Below are 21102 nucleotides of genomic sequence, written 5' to 3'. Positions count from 1 at the left end.
CAGGCTGGGGAAACAACAACAGCACTGAGCAACACCAGGAAGTCACGTCACCAGCAAGAGCGGCCAGGTGGCTGCGGCTGCCCCACATGGAAGTGGTTAGCTGTGCCGTGCTTCGCCTCGCAGCATACGAGGCTGCCAAGGTTCGGCCCTGGGAGCAGCAGCCCCCAGCAGCACGTGTCTGTGGGTGGGAGGTGCTGGAGGTTATATGGGAAAGCGTAGGAGCCAGCAGCTCTGCAAGTGCCCTTGCTGCCTTGGGTGGCTCCTTACTGCTGAGTGGGCCACAACCAGTGCCAGGGCCGCAGGGGCTCAAAGCTTTTGCCAAAAGGAGCAAAAAGCTGGCGAGATGCTTGCAGCTTTGCTGTGGCCGATGGAGTGCTGAGCTGCAGCAAAAAAGGGAAGGCTCTTGTTTGGCTCCCTGCCGTGATGCATGGAGAGCTAAGAAATAGGCAGGCAGGGGAGCGATGGCTCCATGGGAAGACTCAGGATGCTGAGGTTCAGCTCTGTAACTCAGACAGGTGGAGGATGCGGATTTAGAAAATTGGCATTTTCCAGAAATAGGTGTAACCAGTATCCACATGAGCATCAGGAAAACACTCCAAACATCCAGCTGGACGGAGCCTCCCCTGGAGCATGTGTACGTGCAGCTCCCACAGCTGGCGGCAAACTCACAGGGCAGGAGACTCAGTGTAGGTGGCCTCCCCTGGCCCCAGCACTTCCCATGAGAAAGGAGAAGCTGGTGCTTGGAAGGGGTGAGGGAAGTTGTGTGTCTCGAGGTTTCTCTTGCATCAAACACTTCCTGACCAATGTCACAATAGCTTTGTCCACCCTCAGCATGCAAACAGCCTTCTACTCGTGGATTCCCAGGGTAGGTGGCTCTGCACCCATTCACTATACACCAGTTCTGCAGAAATACTGTCCATCCACCCCAGGGCTCACTTGGCTTTGGCTGCATGGGGAGACTCAAGGACACCTGACCCAACTCCAGACGCCAGCCTCCCTCCAGGTCTTTGCAGTTCCTCTCTGCTTGGTCTTTGCTGCTTTTCCCCTGCAGTAGTAGGAGACGCAGCAGATACCCCTCCTAGGGTCCCTTCTGGGGCAGTCCCCATGTCACTCGGGTGCACTGGCTCCAACCGTCCCTCCTAGGGTCCCCTGCCTCTTACCAGGAGGATCGTGACAGCACCATCCCATGCTGGCTCAGTGATTGGACTAGATGATCTTAGTGGTCTTTTCCAACCTTAAGGATTCTGTGATGCCCAAACAGCCCTTGCCCTTGGTGGCAGAAGTGCTGTCTCTGCTGGCCGGCTCCTTGCTGCTTCCTTTCTTCTGCGAGAGGACTGGATCCCTTGTTTGACCTCCATCTCCTCCTGGAAAAAAAATAAAAAATAAAAAAAGAGACGTGCCTGCCACAGCACTGCCCTTAATCATAAGGGTGCAGGGAGTGGGAGAGGCTGTGTTCAGAAGTGCAGATCATCCCACCTGCATCCCCCATCAGCTGGCAGGCCTGCAGCTCGCTGGTGGATCCAGACTCCTCCGTGTCATTTATCCTAACCTGTCCCTTCGTGCTGCACAGCAATCACCTTTCCTCATGAGATCACACAGCTCCTACACCCACAACAGCACACAAATCACCAGCCACAGTCCTGTCTCAAATAAATTGTGGCTAATCTACTTAGTGTAGAGGAACAGGCAAAAAAAAACCAAAAAACAACACAACCTGCTGGCCAAACAGAGCCCAGGAAATGCTTTAGGAAGAGTGCTGCAGAACACTGCCAACAGGAAAAAATAGATTCCAGCCTTTGAGAGCCAGTGGTAGTTAGCCAAAGCTTTAGGTATACACGTATCCGTTCCTACTGCCCACATTGCCCTGCGTGCATTAAGGAAATCGCTGCCCTCCTGCTCAGCAAAGACCATGTCTGCTCTAACCTCCATTGCAGCAATGGCAACCAGATCCAGGATGCTGTTCTAGATCTCTCTGTCCTTCATCCTGCTCCACATCTGCCGATGGGATGGAGGTGGAAACATCCGACTGAAATCTGAACCAACTGCCTGGATGGGCTAGAATCATCATCTTTTGGTCTTCATCTGTTACTAAATGCTGGGATGTTCGGAGCAGCCTGTGAGCCTGCTCACAGAGCAAGTGCAGTTTGGAGAGAGATGAGTCCCCACTGGGCAACTAACGTGAACTTGATTTCTTAGAGAAACAACACATTCGGTACCGTGCACCTTGTGATTGCTTGGTTCTGGTGTGCTGTTCTCCTTCCCTAATAGGATTTTCCCAGCAGTACTTACCGCATCACCATTTCATTGCTGCTAAGCCGGGCAATCTGTCCCACTGCCTCAAAACAACTTTCTGCCTGTCACTAGCAGGTCTGCATTACCCATATGTCCTGCAGCCTCCATTGCTAACAACAGCCTTAATCTCCTTCTTTAATACTGGCTATCAAAGTAACACTCTCAGGCAGGAATTGATGCTAAATTCCAAATCGTTAGTAAAAACAGATCCAATTATGGGAAAAAAAAAATCAACAAACTAAGAATGAGAGATCTCACACTGGGTTAAAAATAAATTTCTATTTATTTCTATGACTTCAGTTCGGCACACCAACAGCAGGCTTTGCAGACTCAGATGGGAAACGTGCCCAGCTGAGGAGCCAGCAGCACTGGGCCGTGTGCAATGGCCCCATGGAGCTGTACGTGGGGATGAGACGTGCCTGGCACCATGGCTAGATTTATGAGCACGGGACACCTCTGGGGGGACCTAGGCAAGCCCAACAGAGGCCAAGCAGAGTTGGCTTCTGCACTGGTTAGCCATCACCACTGGCATGTGGAAGCACAGCTCCACTCTCTGCTTCAGCCCCCAGGGAGTCAGACCAAGACTTCCCTGGTCATTTGCCAGGTCCGCATGGAAACTGAGATCCTTGGGATCTGAGGAGGCAGCAAAAAGGGTGACAACCCTTGCTCTTTTTGTGCAAATCTGTCCATCACTTTGTACTCCACACAGGTCATGGGCCTCCTCAGGATCTGAAAGCATCCAAAAGGAAAAAGTGTCCGTGAGGCACCTGATTTCCCCAGGCTGGGCTTGTGGAGGGACGTGATTTCCTTTGACAGCATCTTTTTCACAGCCCCTGAAAGGCTTGGAGTTGAGAAACACTGCAAAATGAGCTATAACTGCTGCCATCTCTGGTGTGCACTTCAGATGATGGCAGAATAGCAGGCACAGGCAAATAAAAAAATCTGTCCCAAAGCAGGAAAGAGGAGAGGAAGTCTGCAAAATGAGTGTGGATTTCAGGAAGTACCAGGAAACAGCTGAACCTCTGGGAGATGATGTGCATCTTCCATCTCCATGTCAGAGAAAGCTCTGAAAAAGCTTTCCACCAGTAAGAGAAAACTCAAGCCCAACAGAGCCAAGGGACAGTTTCAGCTGTAGGTCCCCCTGCTGAAGACCCAGGCTCCAGCAGGAGCCTCGACATAGTGACCACCTCCACCCTGGTCCGTGTACAGCCCAATGCACACACAGCTTTGGTGGGCTGAAGGGTCACAGATGAGGGAGACCATTCACGTTGCCTCAACTGCAGGTCAAAGTTTCTGTGCTGAAGATTATGTTAAGATGGATTGTTGAAATGTCTTGAGAGCTTGTTTTGGCTGGGACTGGCAGAGATTATCAGGGGAAGGGACACAAACTGGGCAAATTTCCACGAAGATTACTTGTCCTTCTGAAGACAGTCCCAAAGCTCTGTCACCAGTGACCTTAAATTCACGGTGCAGGGCTCTATAATGCCTCTGGGAAATGCTTAGATGGGGCATCTACAAATGGATACCTCCCCAGTAAATAAGTCAGTGAGAAATAAAAAGCAGTAAGATGATGGAAAGTTTCTGTGAAGAAGAGCAGCCACAGCTTGGCTACGCAAAAACTTCACCTATACCAAGTATAGTAAACAGGAATAAAGCTCTGAGTCAGACCTTATTTGTCCTATTAATTTGGCTGAACATAAAGTCACAACAGAGGGAAAAAAAGATGCACAAAGCAGTCTCAAATAGCTTAAACTAAAAACAATTGTTTGCTAGCACACATTCACGATAAAAGCAAATTAGCATGCAAGATATTAAGAACCTATCCCATCTTAAAAATGTCCACAGACCATAAATAGAGGTGCACAAAAGATAGATTAGGAATAAATCTCAACCTCTCATGTCATTGACTCTCAAGTTAATTATCAGATAATCACTACGTTGTTCATTTACAGAATAAATATCCCATATAAATTTAAATCTGCATGTAAATGCAACAAGAGTTAATTAAAAGAACAGTAAAGTACTCAGCAGTGTAAACACTCTGTTGACTCCACTCCCCATTAATGGGAAGAATCTACTGGAACCTTGTGTTGAACTCCAAAAATGACGTCCTACGGTCTATGTGCTGGTATCTGTAATTTTAACAGCCAAGCAACATGTGTTGGCATTAAAAATTAAGTTGTAAGTTCATCAGTCATGAAGAAGAACAAGAAAGCCTGGATCTCAATTCAACAACGCTTCTTCGTATTCCTACCTCCATCAAATAAAGCACATAAGCGCCCATGGAAATCACATGCTTGCATCCTGAGCTGAATAGAGATAAGTAAAGAACATGCCTAAATATTTTGCAGAACTAGATCCACAATCTTCATTTCATACTGCAGTAATTTTTTTTCAGAAAAAGCTGTTTCTATGGAGACTTATTTTGGGTCCAGCAGAGATTTTTCCCTTTAATTCTCAGTGCTGGAGTCAGCCTTTCTTCCTGTCTCCACCTCTAGAGGAGATTTCTGATTTATTTTTTTTTCTCCTTGCTGTTTCATAGCAAAGTGCTGCATCTAAGTTCCCTCATTTGTCAAGCAGAGAAAATTCCCAACTATGCATTGTGATTGCGTGAATTCCTTAAACGCAAAATGCCATATAGAAATAAAGCGTGATCTAAAAACTTCATCTTGCCCAGCATTCTTCAGATTAACATGATTTACTCTAGCAAAGGGGGACTCATCTGGAAGGATTTTTAGAAACAAAAGCCCTGTGGGGCAGTGGGAAAGGAAGAGGTGTGAAGAGGCATACGTCTCTTTTTCGCATCTTCTACGGTTATATGCAAAGCTACAATGTAAATGTAGAATAAGAACATAAAAATGCCTGGATAATGAGACTATCTACCTCCTTACCTTGTCTGAAGAACAGCCAGAAGCACAGACCTGAAGCTGAAGGCAAAAACAAAGCAGTCGTATGTGATACTTCTACAGACCTCCAACAATCCACAGTGCAAGGACTACTAGGCCTGAGATGGCTACTTTAGCACTGCTCAGTAGATTTCTCTTCTTATTCATTTCCTCCTGGAAAACATAAAATTATAGCGCAGTATCCCATAAAAAAAGACATTTTCAGCTTAACTTGATGTTGTGTGAAAAACCTGAACTTCTTCATTCCTCTCATTTTGAGGTTGGTTCCAGTTAGCTTCTTCTATATCCCATTGCTCTTGTGCAAAGAGGTACTCAAGGTACACAACAAGCTCTGGCTTCACAATAGGACCCAAGTGCCTTGCCTTAATGAAGAGTGTAATAAATATCTAAATAACGATAGGACGAGAGGGAATGGCCTCATGTTGCACCAGGGAAGTTCAAGTTGGATATCAGGAAAAATTTCTTCTCAGAAAGAGTGGTGAGGCACTGGAAGAGGCTGCCCCGGGAGGTGGTGGAGTCACCCACCGTTCCTGGAGATGTTCAAGAACCGTGAGAATGTGGCACTGAGGGACATGGTTAATGGGCATGGTGAGGATGGGTTGGTGGTCAGACTGGGTGATCTCAGCAGTCTTTTCTAAGCTATAGTCCAATAAAGTGCCCAAATGACGGCACAAAATGAGCTGGTTACTCTTTCATACCTTTGCCTTACCTGGTGAACCCTAAATTGATATCCACACTCTGAGACCAAAGAGAACCATGACCTCGGTGGCCTGTTCAAAATGCTTGCTTTAAAACATAGGACACATAAAAGCAGGGCAGCACGCTCACATCTTTTCTGTTGGCACAGAGGATGAGGGGCTCAGCCACAGCTTGCCAAGAACGCCAAGCAGGAGGCTTTGTGCTCTGGTGGTTATTTCCTCCACGACATCCCCAGCCTTCCTCCCATCTCCTCAGACCCTCAGTAATTCCTCTCTGAGTCGCCTGCCTCTCAGAACATTATCAGGCCGAGGCGTACGTCCCACTTCATTAAGCCTGTAAGCCAGTGGCTGGATGATATCTGACTTGCATCCGTTTGCAATTTAAAACGGGCATTTGCTTCAGATCAAAGCGGCAGCGGCAGCAGGAGCAGAAATTAGCATCTTGCGGGTTCTCTCTCTCTGGTTCCATTGCCACAGTGTGTCTCCCTCATTACCAGGGAAATGAAACATCTTTACAGTTCAGGCTGTCCCTGCCTTTTATCCCACGGCCACTGCGCGAGGCATTATTGCCACATTTCACAGCAATTGGTCATGGCCCTGTTCTCTTTCAAATCAGGCAGCGATCCTCTCCTCGGCATCACCGCCCCATGAGGGGGCTGTGAGGAGGCACTGCCTCTCTTGCTTTTCCATATTGCTCCCAGCACTAACCAATTCATTCCCTCGTGCTTAAAATAACACTAATAGCTGCCTTTTTTCCACCCCCTGACCCGTGAATTTTCACACTTGGTTGGAAGTCCAAGCAATGAATGCTCTCCCAGCCCTACAATGAGAAGGGACAGGAGGCGTGAGGCTGGACACCAGCTCACCTCCTGCTTCACAGCCACCCCGCAGCGCTTCACCACAGTGCTCCCCAAGGCAGGGTCTGGGGCAGCATCCCACGTGAGGACAGGCTCCAGGGATGGCAGGGAGCAGCTCCTCCTCTCCCTTTATCAACAACCCAGGCTCAGCATCATTTATAAGCACACAGCTACATTTAGAAACCTACAGGAAAAGACGTAATGAACGAATGAAAGCAAGAAACCTCCGACGAGCATATGCTCAAAATTGCTGCTTGCGGTATTCTGTTTCCTGTCTGGGTTGCAGGAGCAATCTGGACTCTTTTCCTGCTTGCACTTCTCAATACAACCTGTTAGGGAAACAGGCTTGTGTTTGTTTTAAACTATGTACATACTCTTAAAAAGCAGGGGGGGGCCATCAATATCGCTACCCCCCAGCACCACAAGCAGCCCCTTGGCTGCCTGAAGAAACGTAGGATCAGTCCCTCCTGCCTGCTGCATTGCCTCTCCCACATCCTCCTCGAGCCCCACTCTTTGTGCTGCTTCTGCCTTAGAAAGCATTGCTGGAGAGCAGCGATTGCCTTTTCCTGCCCCATGCAACAGGACTGTCATCCCTTTATCTGCTGGAAGAAGAGAGGGAGGAGGTGGGGAAGCGGAGGCAAAGGGCCGAACGCTGGCAAGCAGGCAGATGCAGCACAGCGGTTTCTCAGCAGTTAAGGAAGGTTTAGGGCCCCAGAAGTGATTCTGCTCTGTGTTAGATGCCAAAGGCCAGGGCTGAAGGACACGTGAAACAGGCAGGGGCTGCAAAAAGCAGGTTGAATACAGAACAGCATAAAGTGAGACTAAAGCATTTTTATTTCCAGTTTTAAAATATTTTATCACGGGAAGAAAAGTGAACGTCAAATTTCTAAATCAACTCAGAGTTAACAGGAAGGAACGAAGGCACGCTGCTTCAGAGGGGACATCCCAGGAGAATTGGAAGTCATTTGCCCGGAAGCACTTCTGGCAAGTTGGGAAACCTTCCTCAACAGCCCTGCCCTGGGAGCACCAGGGCAGCATATTGCTCCTGCGTCTGCTTCTAACAGGGAGTGCAGCAGGATAGGAAATTCCAAGCCATAAGCTGCAAGAGGATGCAAAGCATCTTCTCACCTGCAAGCCATTTGCCACCTGCACAGCAACTACATCACCACCCAGCCTCCCTCCTCACAGCCTTGCAGCCTTCAGGGGACAGTCAGTCAGTTGGGCCACCGCAGGCTGCACAAGCTCCCCGTGTGGTCATCAAGCATTGCCCTTTCTCCTCCCCAAAGGCAGTGCCATAAAAGCATTCCAGGAAGGCAATGCAGAGATTGTGTTCCCACCTGACCCCTCACACCATCCATCTTCTGCAGAGCAAGGTCTGCCAAGCAGCGGGGCTGCACCAGAGCTTCGGTACCTTCCTGACCCTCGTGGAGAACAGTGCTGAAGCAGCCTGGGATTGATTTCTGACTGCATGGGGAGAGCAACCTCAGTTGCCCCAAAGCTTCCAGCACAGCGCAGCTCCATGTTTCTATAACCCCTCACAAGCATTTCACAGTTAATTCATTCCTCTTGGATCCAGCTCTTTGTTGCCTTGTCGTCCCAACCTGAAGGACCACGGACTTTTCTACCACCCACTACCGTCCTCCTGACCCACCCCATGCCCCTTTCTCTCCCCCTCCATTTGCCGCAGCTGAGTGAAATGTTCTCTCTGAAAATAGGACCATTCTGCAGCTTTAACTAGGATAAGTTACAACTCTAAGGCCACTCGTGGAAAAAAAATACATCTTAAAAAGTATAGCCAAAAGGTTTGGCAGCAACCCAGCAAAACCAGAAGAAGAAAAAAAAAGGAAAACCCACCGTTGCAAACACACACACACGCATTCTTCTCACAGACCCTTTCATCAGGGCTCCAGGCACATTTCTCGAAACTAAATTAAAACCTCTCAACCTGCATGAATGGAAAGCTGCTACTTAGCCTCTGGCTAACCGAGAAAAAAAAGGGGCAGAAAAAGAAAGAAGAGAGTGTCCTGTGGCTGGAGAAACCCTCCCCCCTCCCTGCCCACCTTCTTCCCTCACTCCACCAGATGCACAATCTCACGTTACAGCTGAGTCTGCAGCTCTTTACACGATGTTTAGATGCCAGCAGTCGCTTCCATAGAACCACGAGGTGGCCAAGCCAGAGGCAGCATGGACTCAGCAGACACCAAGAGCAGCACGGCCGCCCCAAGGACTCACACGGCTTACGGAGACTGACTCACACTCTGCTGCAGCAGCAAGGTGGGGGTTCCTCCATGACACCACCCCAGCAATAAGAATAATGATCCCAAGAAGGTAGATTTTTCAGCAGAAGGCTCATCTTGGTCAGGTTCACCCCAAGACATGTAAAGAACAGGCTGTCAAGCCTCATGGTTGTGGCTTGCTGCAGTAACACCTGAGGTGGTGTGAGACACTGAACAACAAGAAAACACAAAGCAGAAACTGAAACCCGCATCTTCCTAACTGCAGTTCTCAAAGGCACGCAAAGGCAAAGAAAGCACTCAAAAGCATTTAGAAGAATGCAAAAAAACAGAAATCTTTTTGTTGTTGTTTGAACAAGGACGGATCATGTGTTCAGTTCTGGGCTCCTCACTACAAGAAAGACACTGAGGCCCTGGAGTGTGTCCAGAGAAAGGCAACAAAGCTGGTGAAGGGTCTGGAGCACAGGCCTTATGGGGAGCAGCTGAGGGAGCTGGGATTGTTCAGTGTGGAGAAGAGGAGACTCAGGGGAGACCTTATCACTCTCTATAGAGGTAAGTGGTAAGCAGCAGGCAGCATACGTTCCTGACTTTAGCTAGGCCTCTGAAACATGCTCCCAAGATACTCTTACAATCAAGCTATAGAAACCATCTGAAGGAAAACACCAAGGGAGAGCATGATACTGGTGAAACGTTATCAAGATATGACTCAGACAAACAACAGAGAAGTTGTAAGAAGTCCAGAAAAAAATAGCACCTGCAGGAAAAGGCTGAAGCTGCTGAACAGGGGAGCAAGAGCAGTAGTCTATACACTTTCTTCAGCCTTGGCCCCTCAGCTCTGGATGGGGCTCTGAGCAACCTGATCTAGCTGTAGGTGTCCCCGTTCATTAAGAGCTGGACTAGATTGCCCTTAAGGGTCCATTCCAGCTCAAATGATTCTGTGATTCTACGGCCAGCCTTGCTCAGTTTTCAACCTCCTGCAATGGGTTTTGCGATGAAGACCCATTTCCTTTTGGAGATGCTGCTCTCTGGGCACAGGGTCTCTCAGAACCAGAGGACAGCAGCATCTGAGTTCCTCTCCAGCAAGAGATGGGAAAGGCAAGTGCAGTGCCTTAAAGGGACACCAGCACTCCATTTCTAGCACTGCCAAGGATTTTTAGCACTGCACAGATTTTGTCAAATTGCCTAAAAATGAGCAGCAGTTTGATACTTTTGTGTTCCAGTGCAAAAACCACCATTTTTTTCCCTTACACCTGAAGAGAACAACAGCACTTCCACTCAGGACTGGTGGACGTGCATACCAGAAGCACCTCAAACACCACAAGCAGCTACAACAGCAAACACGTGGGTGGATTCCAAATCTAAGAGAGAGGAACATCCATTTTGTAAACCTTATTTGCTCAGTAATTCAAAGCTGCTTTGTTCCACTAAAAGTAAACACACAATTTCAAGTATTCATTGCAAAAGCTACAGCAAAACAACAAGAAGCCCCTCTTCAAGTATTCAGTCCTCTCAGATGTCCAGTTCTACTCCTTCAAGTTAGATCTCCCATTATGAGCCAGCTAAGCTTGCTTGATCCCCCCAAGCCCCTTGCAGTTCCATCATCTGGTCTCCTCTAATGTTGCCCTTTTTTCTTTTCCTGGAGATGAAGCACCAGCAGAAGCCAGCAAGGGCCAGGAGAAGGATCAGAACCAGAGGTAAGCATAGGATGAAGTTCAGCAGCGGTGGAGATGAACAGATCCTAGACAAAACTGTTGTCTCTGGAGGGAGAAAAAAGAGGAAAAAACAATTAAGATCCCAAGTTAGTCTGAGTTGCCCTCTCTTACTGTTTCTATAGGTTGTATTCTTATCACTCTTCCCTCAATCTACCAATTATTAAGAATTCATACCACATTTTCTTGGTTAGCTGAGGGAAAGGGGAAGAGAAACAAGGTAATTTGCCTGAATTTCTTGTTTTGGGAGGTCAGATAGGGCCCTATCTCACTCTCAGCTGAAGCATCTCACCAGAAACAGCACAGCTCTTCAGCTAACCTGTTCCACACTGGGCTCAGCAAGGAAAAGCCATGTAGTCACCACCCCCTGGTCCCTGCCAGACACCACTGACAGCTAGAGGTCTGCCTCAGGCTGTTCCAGAGCAAGGAAGTACAAGAGGAAAGCAAAGGAAACAAGAGGTTTCAAGGAGGTTCCAGGTGGATGCCACCATACTTTGGTAGAACCTCTGGCTCCTCAGTCAGCCCCATGGTAGCCTGCTCCTTTTGTTCTGAGCTCCTCACATTCACCCAGTAGCCATGACCACTAAAACCTCCTCCTTGGCGCTGAGGGATGTGGTTTAGTCTGTTTCGCCCATCTCAGTTCTCCTCTCTTTGACCAATACCCATGCACAGATGCTTTATGCTTGCTCTGCAGAACCGTGCTGAGTGTGGTAACTCTTTCAATCCCAAGCTGCCCCTGGGGGACCCACAAGGCCTGGTGGGCTCAGTGTGACCCTAGGGATGTAGCAACCTGGCAGCTGCTCCCAGCCATAAAACCGGCTTTTACCTCTCTACCTCTCAAGTTCTGCATACAGGGTGAAGCAGCATTGAGTCTCTCACAGGAAAAACAGGGAGAAGCTCCCACAGTGCTAGAGAGGCATCCTAAAGGGCCTCTGACGTCTGAAACATTGAGATCTATGAGCCAGAGGGGCATTTTCAAGATACCTGCATCACTGGAGAAACAAAATAAAACACCACCAGTCCAGCTTGGAGTGGGGCAGCTCCGCTGCACACAGCATGGCTGATTTCACAGGTCATATTTCTTCCTCCATGTGGGTCATCCAAGCCTCTTTTTTCCCCCAACGAGGCATCAAGAGAGTACTTTTTTCCTGCCAGTTACCTCCTAAAAACATTTTGTATGCCTGAATGAAACCTTTCATTTTATTTATTTAAGCTCCTATATGCAGAATCCAATCCTATTTCATGCACCCTAAGAGGACAGTGATTGTTTTTTAAGGCCTCACCAGAGACTGAGATGCCAAAAAAATTGCAACAAGATTTTTTCCCTAAAAAATGGTTAGCGTTCTAGCCCAAATGCTTGGGCTGATAGCAGGGCTGAGGGCAAGCGGTCCTGTAGAGAGCCTGCCATTCAGCAGTGACAGTCAGCGGTACCCTGCTCAGGACCACATCTCACTCATGGCTGGAGCTCTTGGCATCCCATCAGACCTCCACCTCCAGCACTTAAAGAACAAGGAACCCAGGTTTCAACCTTAACAGATGGATGGGGCTGGGATCTTACTCCCAGCATGTGCCATTGTGCATTGCTCTCCTCCTCCTCCTCCCTGCCCTGCCTCTCAATACAGCTCAGTCTTCCCAGCATGACTCCACTGAGGTCCCTTAGCAAGTCCTCCCAGTACTGCTGTCATCCCTTGTTGCACTGAAGCAAGATAAGGAGGGATGCATGATGCACCCCAGCAAGCTAAGGGCTGGGGGGGTGGAGGGGAGGCAGTGCGAGGTGAGCGGCTGAGTGCAGCATCGTTACCTGGTGGGGTGGTGGTGAGCTGGGTGTACCCTGAGAACGCCCAGGCCTGCAGCTTCCACTCATCCTTGTTGCCTTGCTGCCGCCATTCTTGCACCTGGCAGCGATACGTCCCGGCATCGCTCTCTTGAACGCTGCCCAGTGTCAGGCTGAGGTCACCAGCCGTGGGCCGCCGGAGCTGCAGCCTCCCCACCAGCCCCTCCTGCAGGGACTCGATGGCACCATCGTGGCGTAGGCAGAGCAGGGGCCTCACATGGCCACCCTCCTTCTCGTGAAACCAAGTGGCCGAGAGGCGGGCAGCAGGCAGGAGGGTGCCCTGCAGCAGGCAGCCCAGCGTCACCTCCTGGCCCTGCCTGGCCAAGACGCTGCGGTTGGCCTTCTCCAGGTGCAGCTCGCTCTCTGGGGGAAGGGAAGCAGAAAGAGCTGTCACAGCGTTGTACATTGCTACAGAGGTGTTCCTGCCTGTGCCTGCCAGCTGATGGAAGTCTTCTGGGAACTTGGATGGTCTTATGCATGTGCCTCTGGAGGACACCATGGGTTCCCTGGACTCTGTGACTCATTCTGTCTGGGGTGTTTTTCCCCTCCACCATCTCTGTACCCCACCCTCTGTCCTCTTCCCAATAAGAAGGAAGGCATCCTTTGCACCAAAGGCTGTTTAGGAAGACAGACTCCTCTGATCTAGTTCATCTGGGGCTGAAAATCAGATGACAGGTGGGGCTGAATGCGGGAGGAACTCACCACTCTCCACACCTCAGAGGTGCAGCACCCAAGGAGAGAGCTCAACTGAGCCTTCAGCCTTGCTCTCTGCAGCTGCATGCCCCAGGACAGGAGAAGCTTTGCACCTTGCTTCAGGACACCCAGGAGCACTGGGAAAGGGCTGCTGCTCTGTCCCCAGCACTGCACCACTGACCAAACACACCGTGCGTCACAGGAGAAAGCAAGGGCTGCGGTTCTCTTTGTTGTGAAGCATCAGACATCTGCTGCTGGAGGCACAAATACCAGCTCGATTGGTTTGGGAGGATGTGGCAAATCCTCCTAATTCCCCATTTCCCTTTGAGAGGCACACTCCAAGCAAAGAATCCCAGCATCTCTGCTCTGTGCAGGAACCACTGTTTCTCCCATGCCCTGCCTGGGGGTGCCTCCAGCAGAACCCCTTCCCCAGCAGCTCACCGGGCAACCGGAGCTGCAGCCTGGTTCTCCCTGACCACCGCTCTCCGAGGCCGTGCCAACCACCCTCCAGCCAGCACCATTCCTCCACCGCACAGCAGTACTGGCCCTGGTCCCCGGGGCTGGCCGAGAGAATCCGCAGCTGGAACATGTGGCTGGACACCCTCTGGCTCAGGAACCGGGACTTCTGTGTGGGGGAGCTGAACTCGGCCCCATACTCCAGCAGGCCGCTGTGGCTGACCTGCACGATCTGCAGGGGGGTGGCATCCGCCGGAGGAGGAGGTAGGAAGTACCAGGTGACAGCCAGCTGAGAGTTGTTTGGGGGGAACTCCATCCTGCACTCAATGTTTGCGTCAGCACCGCCAGCCACCTCCATGGAGCTCTCCCTCGTGGCCACCCGCAGCTTGCTTTCTGAAATGGAGGAACGAAATAACTCTGGTGGTTTCGCCAACAGCCACCATCTGGAATGCTTGCAGTGGTTATTAACCTGAAGCCACACGCTGCATGGCATGTCCATAAGTTCCAGCATCTGCTTACTGCCCACGCTTCAGCAGTGCAGATTTTGCAGGGACAGTCACCGGGAGGTCTGGGAGGTGACCATCCCAGTGGACTGGCTAGGTGCTGCCATGCACCTCACAGCATGCTGCAGTGCTCTGGAGGAACAGGGGAGGGCAAGAAGTCGGGAGCGAAGTGGGAAAGATCTGTCCTCCGTCCCCACTCCCACTGTGACCTTCTGCACAGGTCCCTCCTGCTCAGAGCTGCAAGGCCAGGCCCACAGCAGCATTTAAACCCCTGAGGCACGCAGCAACACATAACGGTAAACAAAACACTGAAACACAGGTCACAAACTTGAGTATCTCAGTGGGCTCCGTTCAGCAGATTTCACATGCAGCAAACAGGCTGGTAATTTTTTGTGATTTTGAGGCCTACTTTCTGCAGCATAGCTTCAACCTGTTGCTGCTAGAGCAGCTCCCTCTCCAGCTTTACTCTGTACCTCCCAATCACATTTCATGGCTCATGCTACCACCTTTTGTAGAGAAGCAGAACTAGAGCCAGCAGCCATCTCCTGCAACATGGGTCACACATTCCCAGCACAGAATCATTGAATCATTAGGGTAGGAAAAGACCACTAAGATCACCCAGTCTAATCACCAACCCATCCCCACCATGCCCACTAACCACATCCCTCAGTGACACATCCACACGGTTCTTGAAAACCTCCAGGGACGGTGACTTCACCGCCTCCCTGGGCAGCCTGTGCCACTGCCTCACCGCTCTTCTGGGAAGAGATGTTTCCTAATATCCAACCTGGACCCCCTCGAGGACAAGAAGGAATGGTCTATCTTGTCACATCTCCACAGTATACAGCAATGGCTGTGGTAAGTCTGGAGCCAAACGTCACCATCATGTCTTACTCTCTGCTCTGTGCATACTATCTACGATCACTCCTGCTTATCTTAATGCCATTTTCACCCCTGCTACATACCCACATCTGCAGTTTCCCATTCCCTCAGCTGCATCGCTGCCCCTGACCTCCTCAGAGTGTAAAATGGAGCACCCAGCATCCAGCCCCAGAGAGAGAGCACACCGGGCGCAGGGGGGAGAGCACTACAGAAACTGAGGAGGGAAGGAAATGTGTTAGCTTAGGCTAAAGCAAATCCATCCGTTAGAAAACATGGAAAAGTATGATTTCAGTTCACTGGGTTGTGACCCCTAAATTCCAAAGACCCCTAAAATCCAAAGGAAGAAACAGGATGAGCAGCACTGCCTCATGCAGCCCCAGAGATGGCCCTGCTGTGGACACCCAGCCATCAGCTGTCACAGTTGTGACCAAGAGGTATGAAGGAGCTGCCTGCAGAAGGAGCACCCATGGGACCACTCACCTGGTGGGACAACCTTTATCCCCACGGCGTTGGAGGTGAAGGAGATAGCAGGCTGCCCCTGCAGCGTCCTCCAGATCCCCACTTTGCACTGGTATGTCCCTGCATGGCCACCCATTACACTGTAGATGTGCAACTGGGAGAAGGCACTTGCTTTCACCAGCTGGGCTCTGCCCTGGAAGCGGGGCTGTGCCGGTCCCCAGGACACGGTGCCATTGGGAAGGACATGCACCAGCTCTTGGTAGCCACTGATGGGTGGGTTGGGCTGGAAGAGCCACCCCACGGAGAGCAGCAGCTCCTCAACTGGGCGGCTGGCACTCACATAGCAGATAAGCTCAAAGCTCTGCCCGTAACTGACGGTGGGCGTTCGGCTTCTCAGCGTGACATGCAGTCCGAGACCTGCTCGAGTGGAAAAGAGCTCATGGTGATGGGACAGAAGTCCCGCCCGTTGCCACTTGCACTGCCCAGCATCTTCCCCATCACCCTTGGTACCTCACCACCCACCTCACACCAGCTCCCAGAGTCATTTTGCACTCTGCAAACCTTGTCAGCATGACAAAACCTCCACCCCATCCCTCCTCTTCTGAGCTGCATTCCGGTCTTCCAGCCCTAGCCACAGCTCCTGTCTTGCCCTGTCCCTTGGTCTGCCATCCCCAGGGTCCCCAAGCACTAAGCCTCCCACAGCTCTACCTTCTTGTCTCAAGCTGATTGCAAAGAGCCAGGCTGAAGATGTACACTTCATCTTGGCAGTCTGCTGCCCCCATTATGTTGACATTTACCAGAGTAAACACTCTTCCCATTATCATCTACTGAAAAATGTGGCACACCGGTGCTCTTGCAGCAACAGAAGCTGAGTTGCGCCTGCCAAGGCAAGGCCAGACTCGGTGTGTTTCTCAGCCAGGCATTGGTGTAGGTTTCACCCAAAAGAACCATTAGGATTTACTCACCTATGGACTTCACATCGATTCTGAGAGTTGATGATAGGTTGGTTTGGATATTCTGGAAGTTCCCAGGAGCCTTCACCTCCAAAACGGAGCAGTGGTACGCCCCGCTGTCCTCCAGCCCCACCTCATGGATGGTGAGGATGTAAACCGCGTTGCTTTGCTTGAATGCGTGGAGCTGCCCCAGCCTGGCTCTCTCCTCATATTCCTTCTTCCAAACCAGCAACCCACGGGGGTCAACCCTGGCCACCTCCACGCTATTGAGGAGCCAAGCCACCTGGAAGTGCCTGCTGCCACTCCCCTGGGCTTCCAGCGTGCAATTGAGCTGCAGGGTGTCTCCTTCAGAAAGGGTACTCTTGGTGGCAGTGATGCCCACGGAGAGATCTCGGTCTATGGGCAAACAAAAGCCAAGAGGAGGCAATGGTGGCTGTGCAGTGGGAAACAAGAGGGGCTCACAACTGAAATGTTTTCTTTCATAGAAAAGCACTGAGAATGGAAAACGTTCACCGTGGAGAGGTGGACTCCAGCCCCCATAAGCCTGAAAGAGGACAAAAGGGCTCTGTAGCTTTGTGGTTCCCCCATCCCATCAGAAGCTGTAGCTTGGAGGTAAAGCAGAGTAGCTCCATGACTGCCACTGGAGGGGCTGCGATAATTTATGGACAGCACATTACCCTCTGAATTTAAACACCAGCTCATAAACAGCATATGAGCAGGAATCCCAGCCACTGCAGATATGTTCGGCATTCCCAAATATTTGTTGGAGAGTTTATAGAAACCGCTGGCACGCTTGGCTGCAGCAGGGCCAGCAGTCCCACAGAAGGGATGGAGGAGCTCGTGCACCGCTCACCACTGCCCCAACTGCTCTGGTGTGACCATCACAATGCCCTTTTAGCACTGTCCCCTTTCTTCCAGCCTTAGCAGCCACCGCAGAGCAAATCACAGAATCACAGAAAGGCTTGGGTTGGAAGAGACCTCAAAGCCCACCCAGCCCCAACTCCTCATGTGGGCAGGGCTGCCCCTCCCACCAGCTCAGGCTGCCCAGGGCCCCGTCCAACCTCGCCTTGAGCTTCTCCAGGGATGGGGCACCCACAGCTTCTCTGGGCAGCCTGTTCCTCACCACTGTAGGTCCTTTGCTGTACAAAGCAGCTGCAGCCAAGGGCCTTACCCTGGGGAATGACCACCAGCGATCTCATCTCTGACTGTTTGCGAGAGATGTCCTTCCACGTCCCGTCAGGATCCTCGATCCACTCGGCTGCCTCACAGTACAGCTGCCCCTGGTCAGAGGGCTCCACTGCCACAATGGACAGTTTGTATGAGGCGCTCCCAACCTTGTCCAATCGCACGTTCCCTACCAGAAACCTCTGTGCATAAGCAGGTCCTGGCATCAAGACAAAGTCCTTGGAGAGGGTGAGGATCTCAGCACGATGCTCTCCTCGGATGCAGTACCAGCCAACAGAGAGGTGTGTATGCTGGGCAGTGGACCTGGACACATTGCAGGTGAGCTCCATGGCATCCCCCTCAGTATGGGTGAGGTCCTGGGGCCCCATGGAAACTGAGAGGGTGTCCGCAATCACTGAGCATAAGGGGAGAAGCAGAGAAAGCAGCCAGTCAGGAGGAAAAGCATTTCTTGTTCTCAGTGGGCAGCGTGCTCATCACCGCAAAAACCAAAGCCAGGCTCCAAGGGATCTGACAGTGTAGGGGAAGTAGGTGCTGTAGGTGATGACAGAGGCCCCAGCCAGCCCATGCCAATGTGTGAAGTGCTTAAAACCTCAACAGAAAAGAAAACATGGTGTATTTCTCAGCAGTACACTTCTCAGTGAAACTGTGGGCAGCACTGGGCAACCCCAAGGAGATTAATGTCCAGCCTTTCACGAGCCCAAGTGGCCACAATACCAGGTTAAAGGAGGACACAAGTTTGAATACCAAGTGGAAGGGCCATGCAGAGCTGATGGGCTTACAGTTGGATCCTTTTCTTTACTGTTCCACCCTGTTGCCTCCCCATCATCACTGGTACTCCATGGGTTCAAGTCCCATCATCCCTTCCCCTGACCCAAGAAGACACCAACAGGTAATGCTCAGAGCCTGAGAACCCCTTCTCTCTTAAGTGCTGAGATGTGAAATAGTAGCTGTTGGGCTATGGGACAGCAGACTACATACCATACACCTGGAGATGAGCACACCTCCCCATCTGCAGTGGGAAACCTGCCTGTATCTGTACAGACTTGAGAGCCATACACGCCCTCGTGTCACTGTGTACAGAATAGCACATCCTCCCTGGCACCTTTGCCATCACCTTGACACCACCAGTACGAAAATGGAAAATGCAGCCCTCACTGGAGGGAGCTGTCCTTCGGGACCCACCTGTCAGGTTCGTCTTGGCGCTGTAGCTCCCAAAGTACCTCTCATCGGTGTTGGGCGTGTGGCACTCGTACTCCCCGGCGTCCTCATCCTGCAGCTCCATGATGTGCAGCAGCACCGTGTCCCCCTGCACCCGCTCCACATAGATCTCCTGGGCGCGCACCCGCTGGGTGTAGATGGCGTAGGGGAAGGAGGGGTCGGCAGTGCTGATGATCTGCACCTCCCGCTCGGAGGCTGAGGGCAGGTAGATGGACCACTGGAAGGTCTGCTCCGCCGGGCCCTGGTAGCCGCTCACCTTGCACCACAGCGTCACGTGGGAGCCAAGTACTCGGTAAAGTGGTCCCTTTTGGATAGTCACCACTCGTTGGCCAGCGCCCACACCTGCCAGCAGACAGTTATCATGCATGAAGTTTGCAGGAGAACACTGCAATTGAAAATTACTGCCATTCAAAATGGCAATGGGGCTGGGTATGCAAGGGACTGCAGCGTAATACTGCAATGAGTTAGGGTGTGGTCTCATTCTATGAAGCACAATGCCCCTGGGACTTAGAAGTCCTTTCCATCCTTAATGATTCAATGCTGCTAAGATCACTTAGTCCAACCATCCACCTACTATTGCCTACTAACCACGTCCCTCAGTGCCACATCCACATGTTCCTTGAACACTTCCAGGAATGGTAACTCCATCACCTCCCTGGGCAGCCTCACTGCTCTTTCAAAGAAGTTTTTCCTAATATCCAGCCTGAACCTCCCTGGTGCAACAATTGCAAGGAACTTCGGCATCTCTTGCAACTGTTAATAACAAGCCCAATGCCAATGAACTTGAAAACTTATCTTCCAGCATGCAGAGTCAGACAACAGAGGCCAGAGCATTGTGCCATGAGGCCATCAAAGACACATCAGCTTGGAAAGCATCTCCCAGCCAGCACTCAGAGGGAGCAGCAACCAGGCTGAGACCACTGGAGGAAGCCTGTTGTGTGCTGAAGAGGACCAAACTCTCGGGTCCAGTGCAGGCTGGAGGGAAGAAGCAGGAGTCAGAGCTAACCGCTGTTGGAGAAAGGAATGTGACCTAGAAGCCACCTCAGAAGTGCTCCACAGAAAGAAACTGTGAGGGTATAGGAGAAGGAGCCAGCAAGAGCTCCTCCAGAAGCAGGAAACACCTCTAAAGGGCTTACAGAGGAGAGCTGGGGAGGTGACAGTGATCTGCACGCCCTCCCCTCCCTTGCAGCTCCCAACGGCCAAGAGTCCAGCAGCACTGGGGCTGCCCTCACCCTGCAGCCCAAGCAAGATGCTCTCCTGCACAACCCACCCAGGAGCGTCCCATCCCCCTGATTTAGGAAGATAAAGCAGTCCAGGGGAGGCAGCCTGCACATTTAACCCACAGAGGGCTCCTGACAGCTTTACTCCCACTTGCCTACCCCGAACGCCCCTGTCGCAGCACAGGGCACTCACCCGTGAGGATGAAGAGGAGGAAGGCAGCCACCTGACGCTGCACCAGCCCCATGCGAACAAGATCTGCTGGGGTCCTTCCCTAGGAAAGCAGTGGAAGGCCCTTGGGGTGATAGTGACAGCTACCCTGCAATTTTGAAAGCAGCCAGGAGGAAGCTGCCAGACTCCGGCAGCGGTTTCCTCTGGTTAGAGAAAAAGGCGGGGAGAAGTGGGGAGCAGAGTACGTCACCAAGGTCCTGCATCGTACCAAGGTGGCAGCCAGCCCTAGACTTCTCCATAGAATAACTAATATTGGAAAAGACCACTAAGATCAACCAGCCCAACCACGCCCACTGACCATGTCCCTCAGTGCCACATCCACACGGTTCTGGAACACCTCCAGGGACGGTGACTTCACCACCTCCCTGGGCAGCCTGAGCCAGCGCCTCATCACTCTAAGAAGAAATTTCTCCTAATATGCAACCTGAACATCCTCTGGCACAACTTGAGGCCACTGCCATCCTGCAGCAGCTCACACACAGCGCATTGTGTGGCACAGCAAGATGCTTGCTCCCTCCTTTGACCAACCCTCCACCTCCTCCTCTGTTAAGCAGCTCACTCCCTCCTCAGCACTAGAGGCAGACATCATGGGTGCATCCCACCACCAGCATCACATGGCCCGCTGCACAGTGTACGTGCTGGGACAGGGGGCGGCTGGCGGGGGCATGACCCAGGTAGGGAGCAGCCAAAGGTGAGGAACTGGAGCTGGAGACCCTCTCTGAGAAGATCGATTCGGTTTTTACAGGAAAGAAAGCGGTGTGAAGTTGGCTCCTG

The 21102-nt window shown here is 51.4% G+C and overlaps 1 protein-coding gene across 1 annotated transcript; it reads right to left on the bottom strand.

Annotated features, from left to right (window-relative positions):
* On the bottom strand, nucleotides 10419-20563 carry LOC110401330 (immunoglobulin superfamily member 3-like). The gene is made up of 8 exons (XM_021402298.1): nucleotides 20293-20563; nucleotides 18844-19221; nucleotides 17648-18055; nucleotides 16489-16872; nucleotides 15545-15940; nucleotides 13665-14072; nucleotides 12498-12893; nucleotides 10419-10744 (listed from the first exon to the last, which is right to left on the bottom strand). The coding sequence occupies exons 1-8, from the start codon at nucleotides 20342-20344 to the stop codon at nucleotides 10536-10538; spliced, it is 2631 nt and encodes an 876-aa protein (XP_021257973.1). The 5' UTR covers nucleotides 20345-20563; the 3' UTR covers nucleotides 10419-10535.

This window comes from Numida meleagris, chromosome 1 (genome assembly GCF_002078875.1).
Source record: "Numida meleagris isolate 19003 breed g44 Domestic line chromosome 1, NumMel1.0, whole genome shotgun sequence".
NCBI lineage: Eukaryota > Metazoa > Chordata > Aves > Galliformes > Numididae > Numida > Numida meleagris.
Note: the sequence above shows the minus strand (reverse complement) of the source record. Positions and strands in the feature narration are given on the sequence as shown.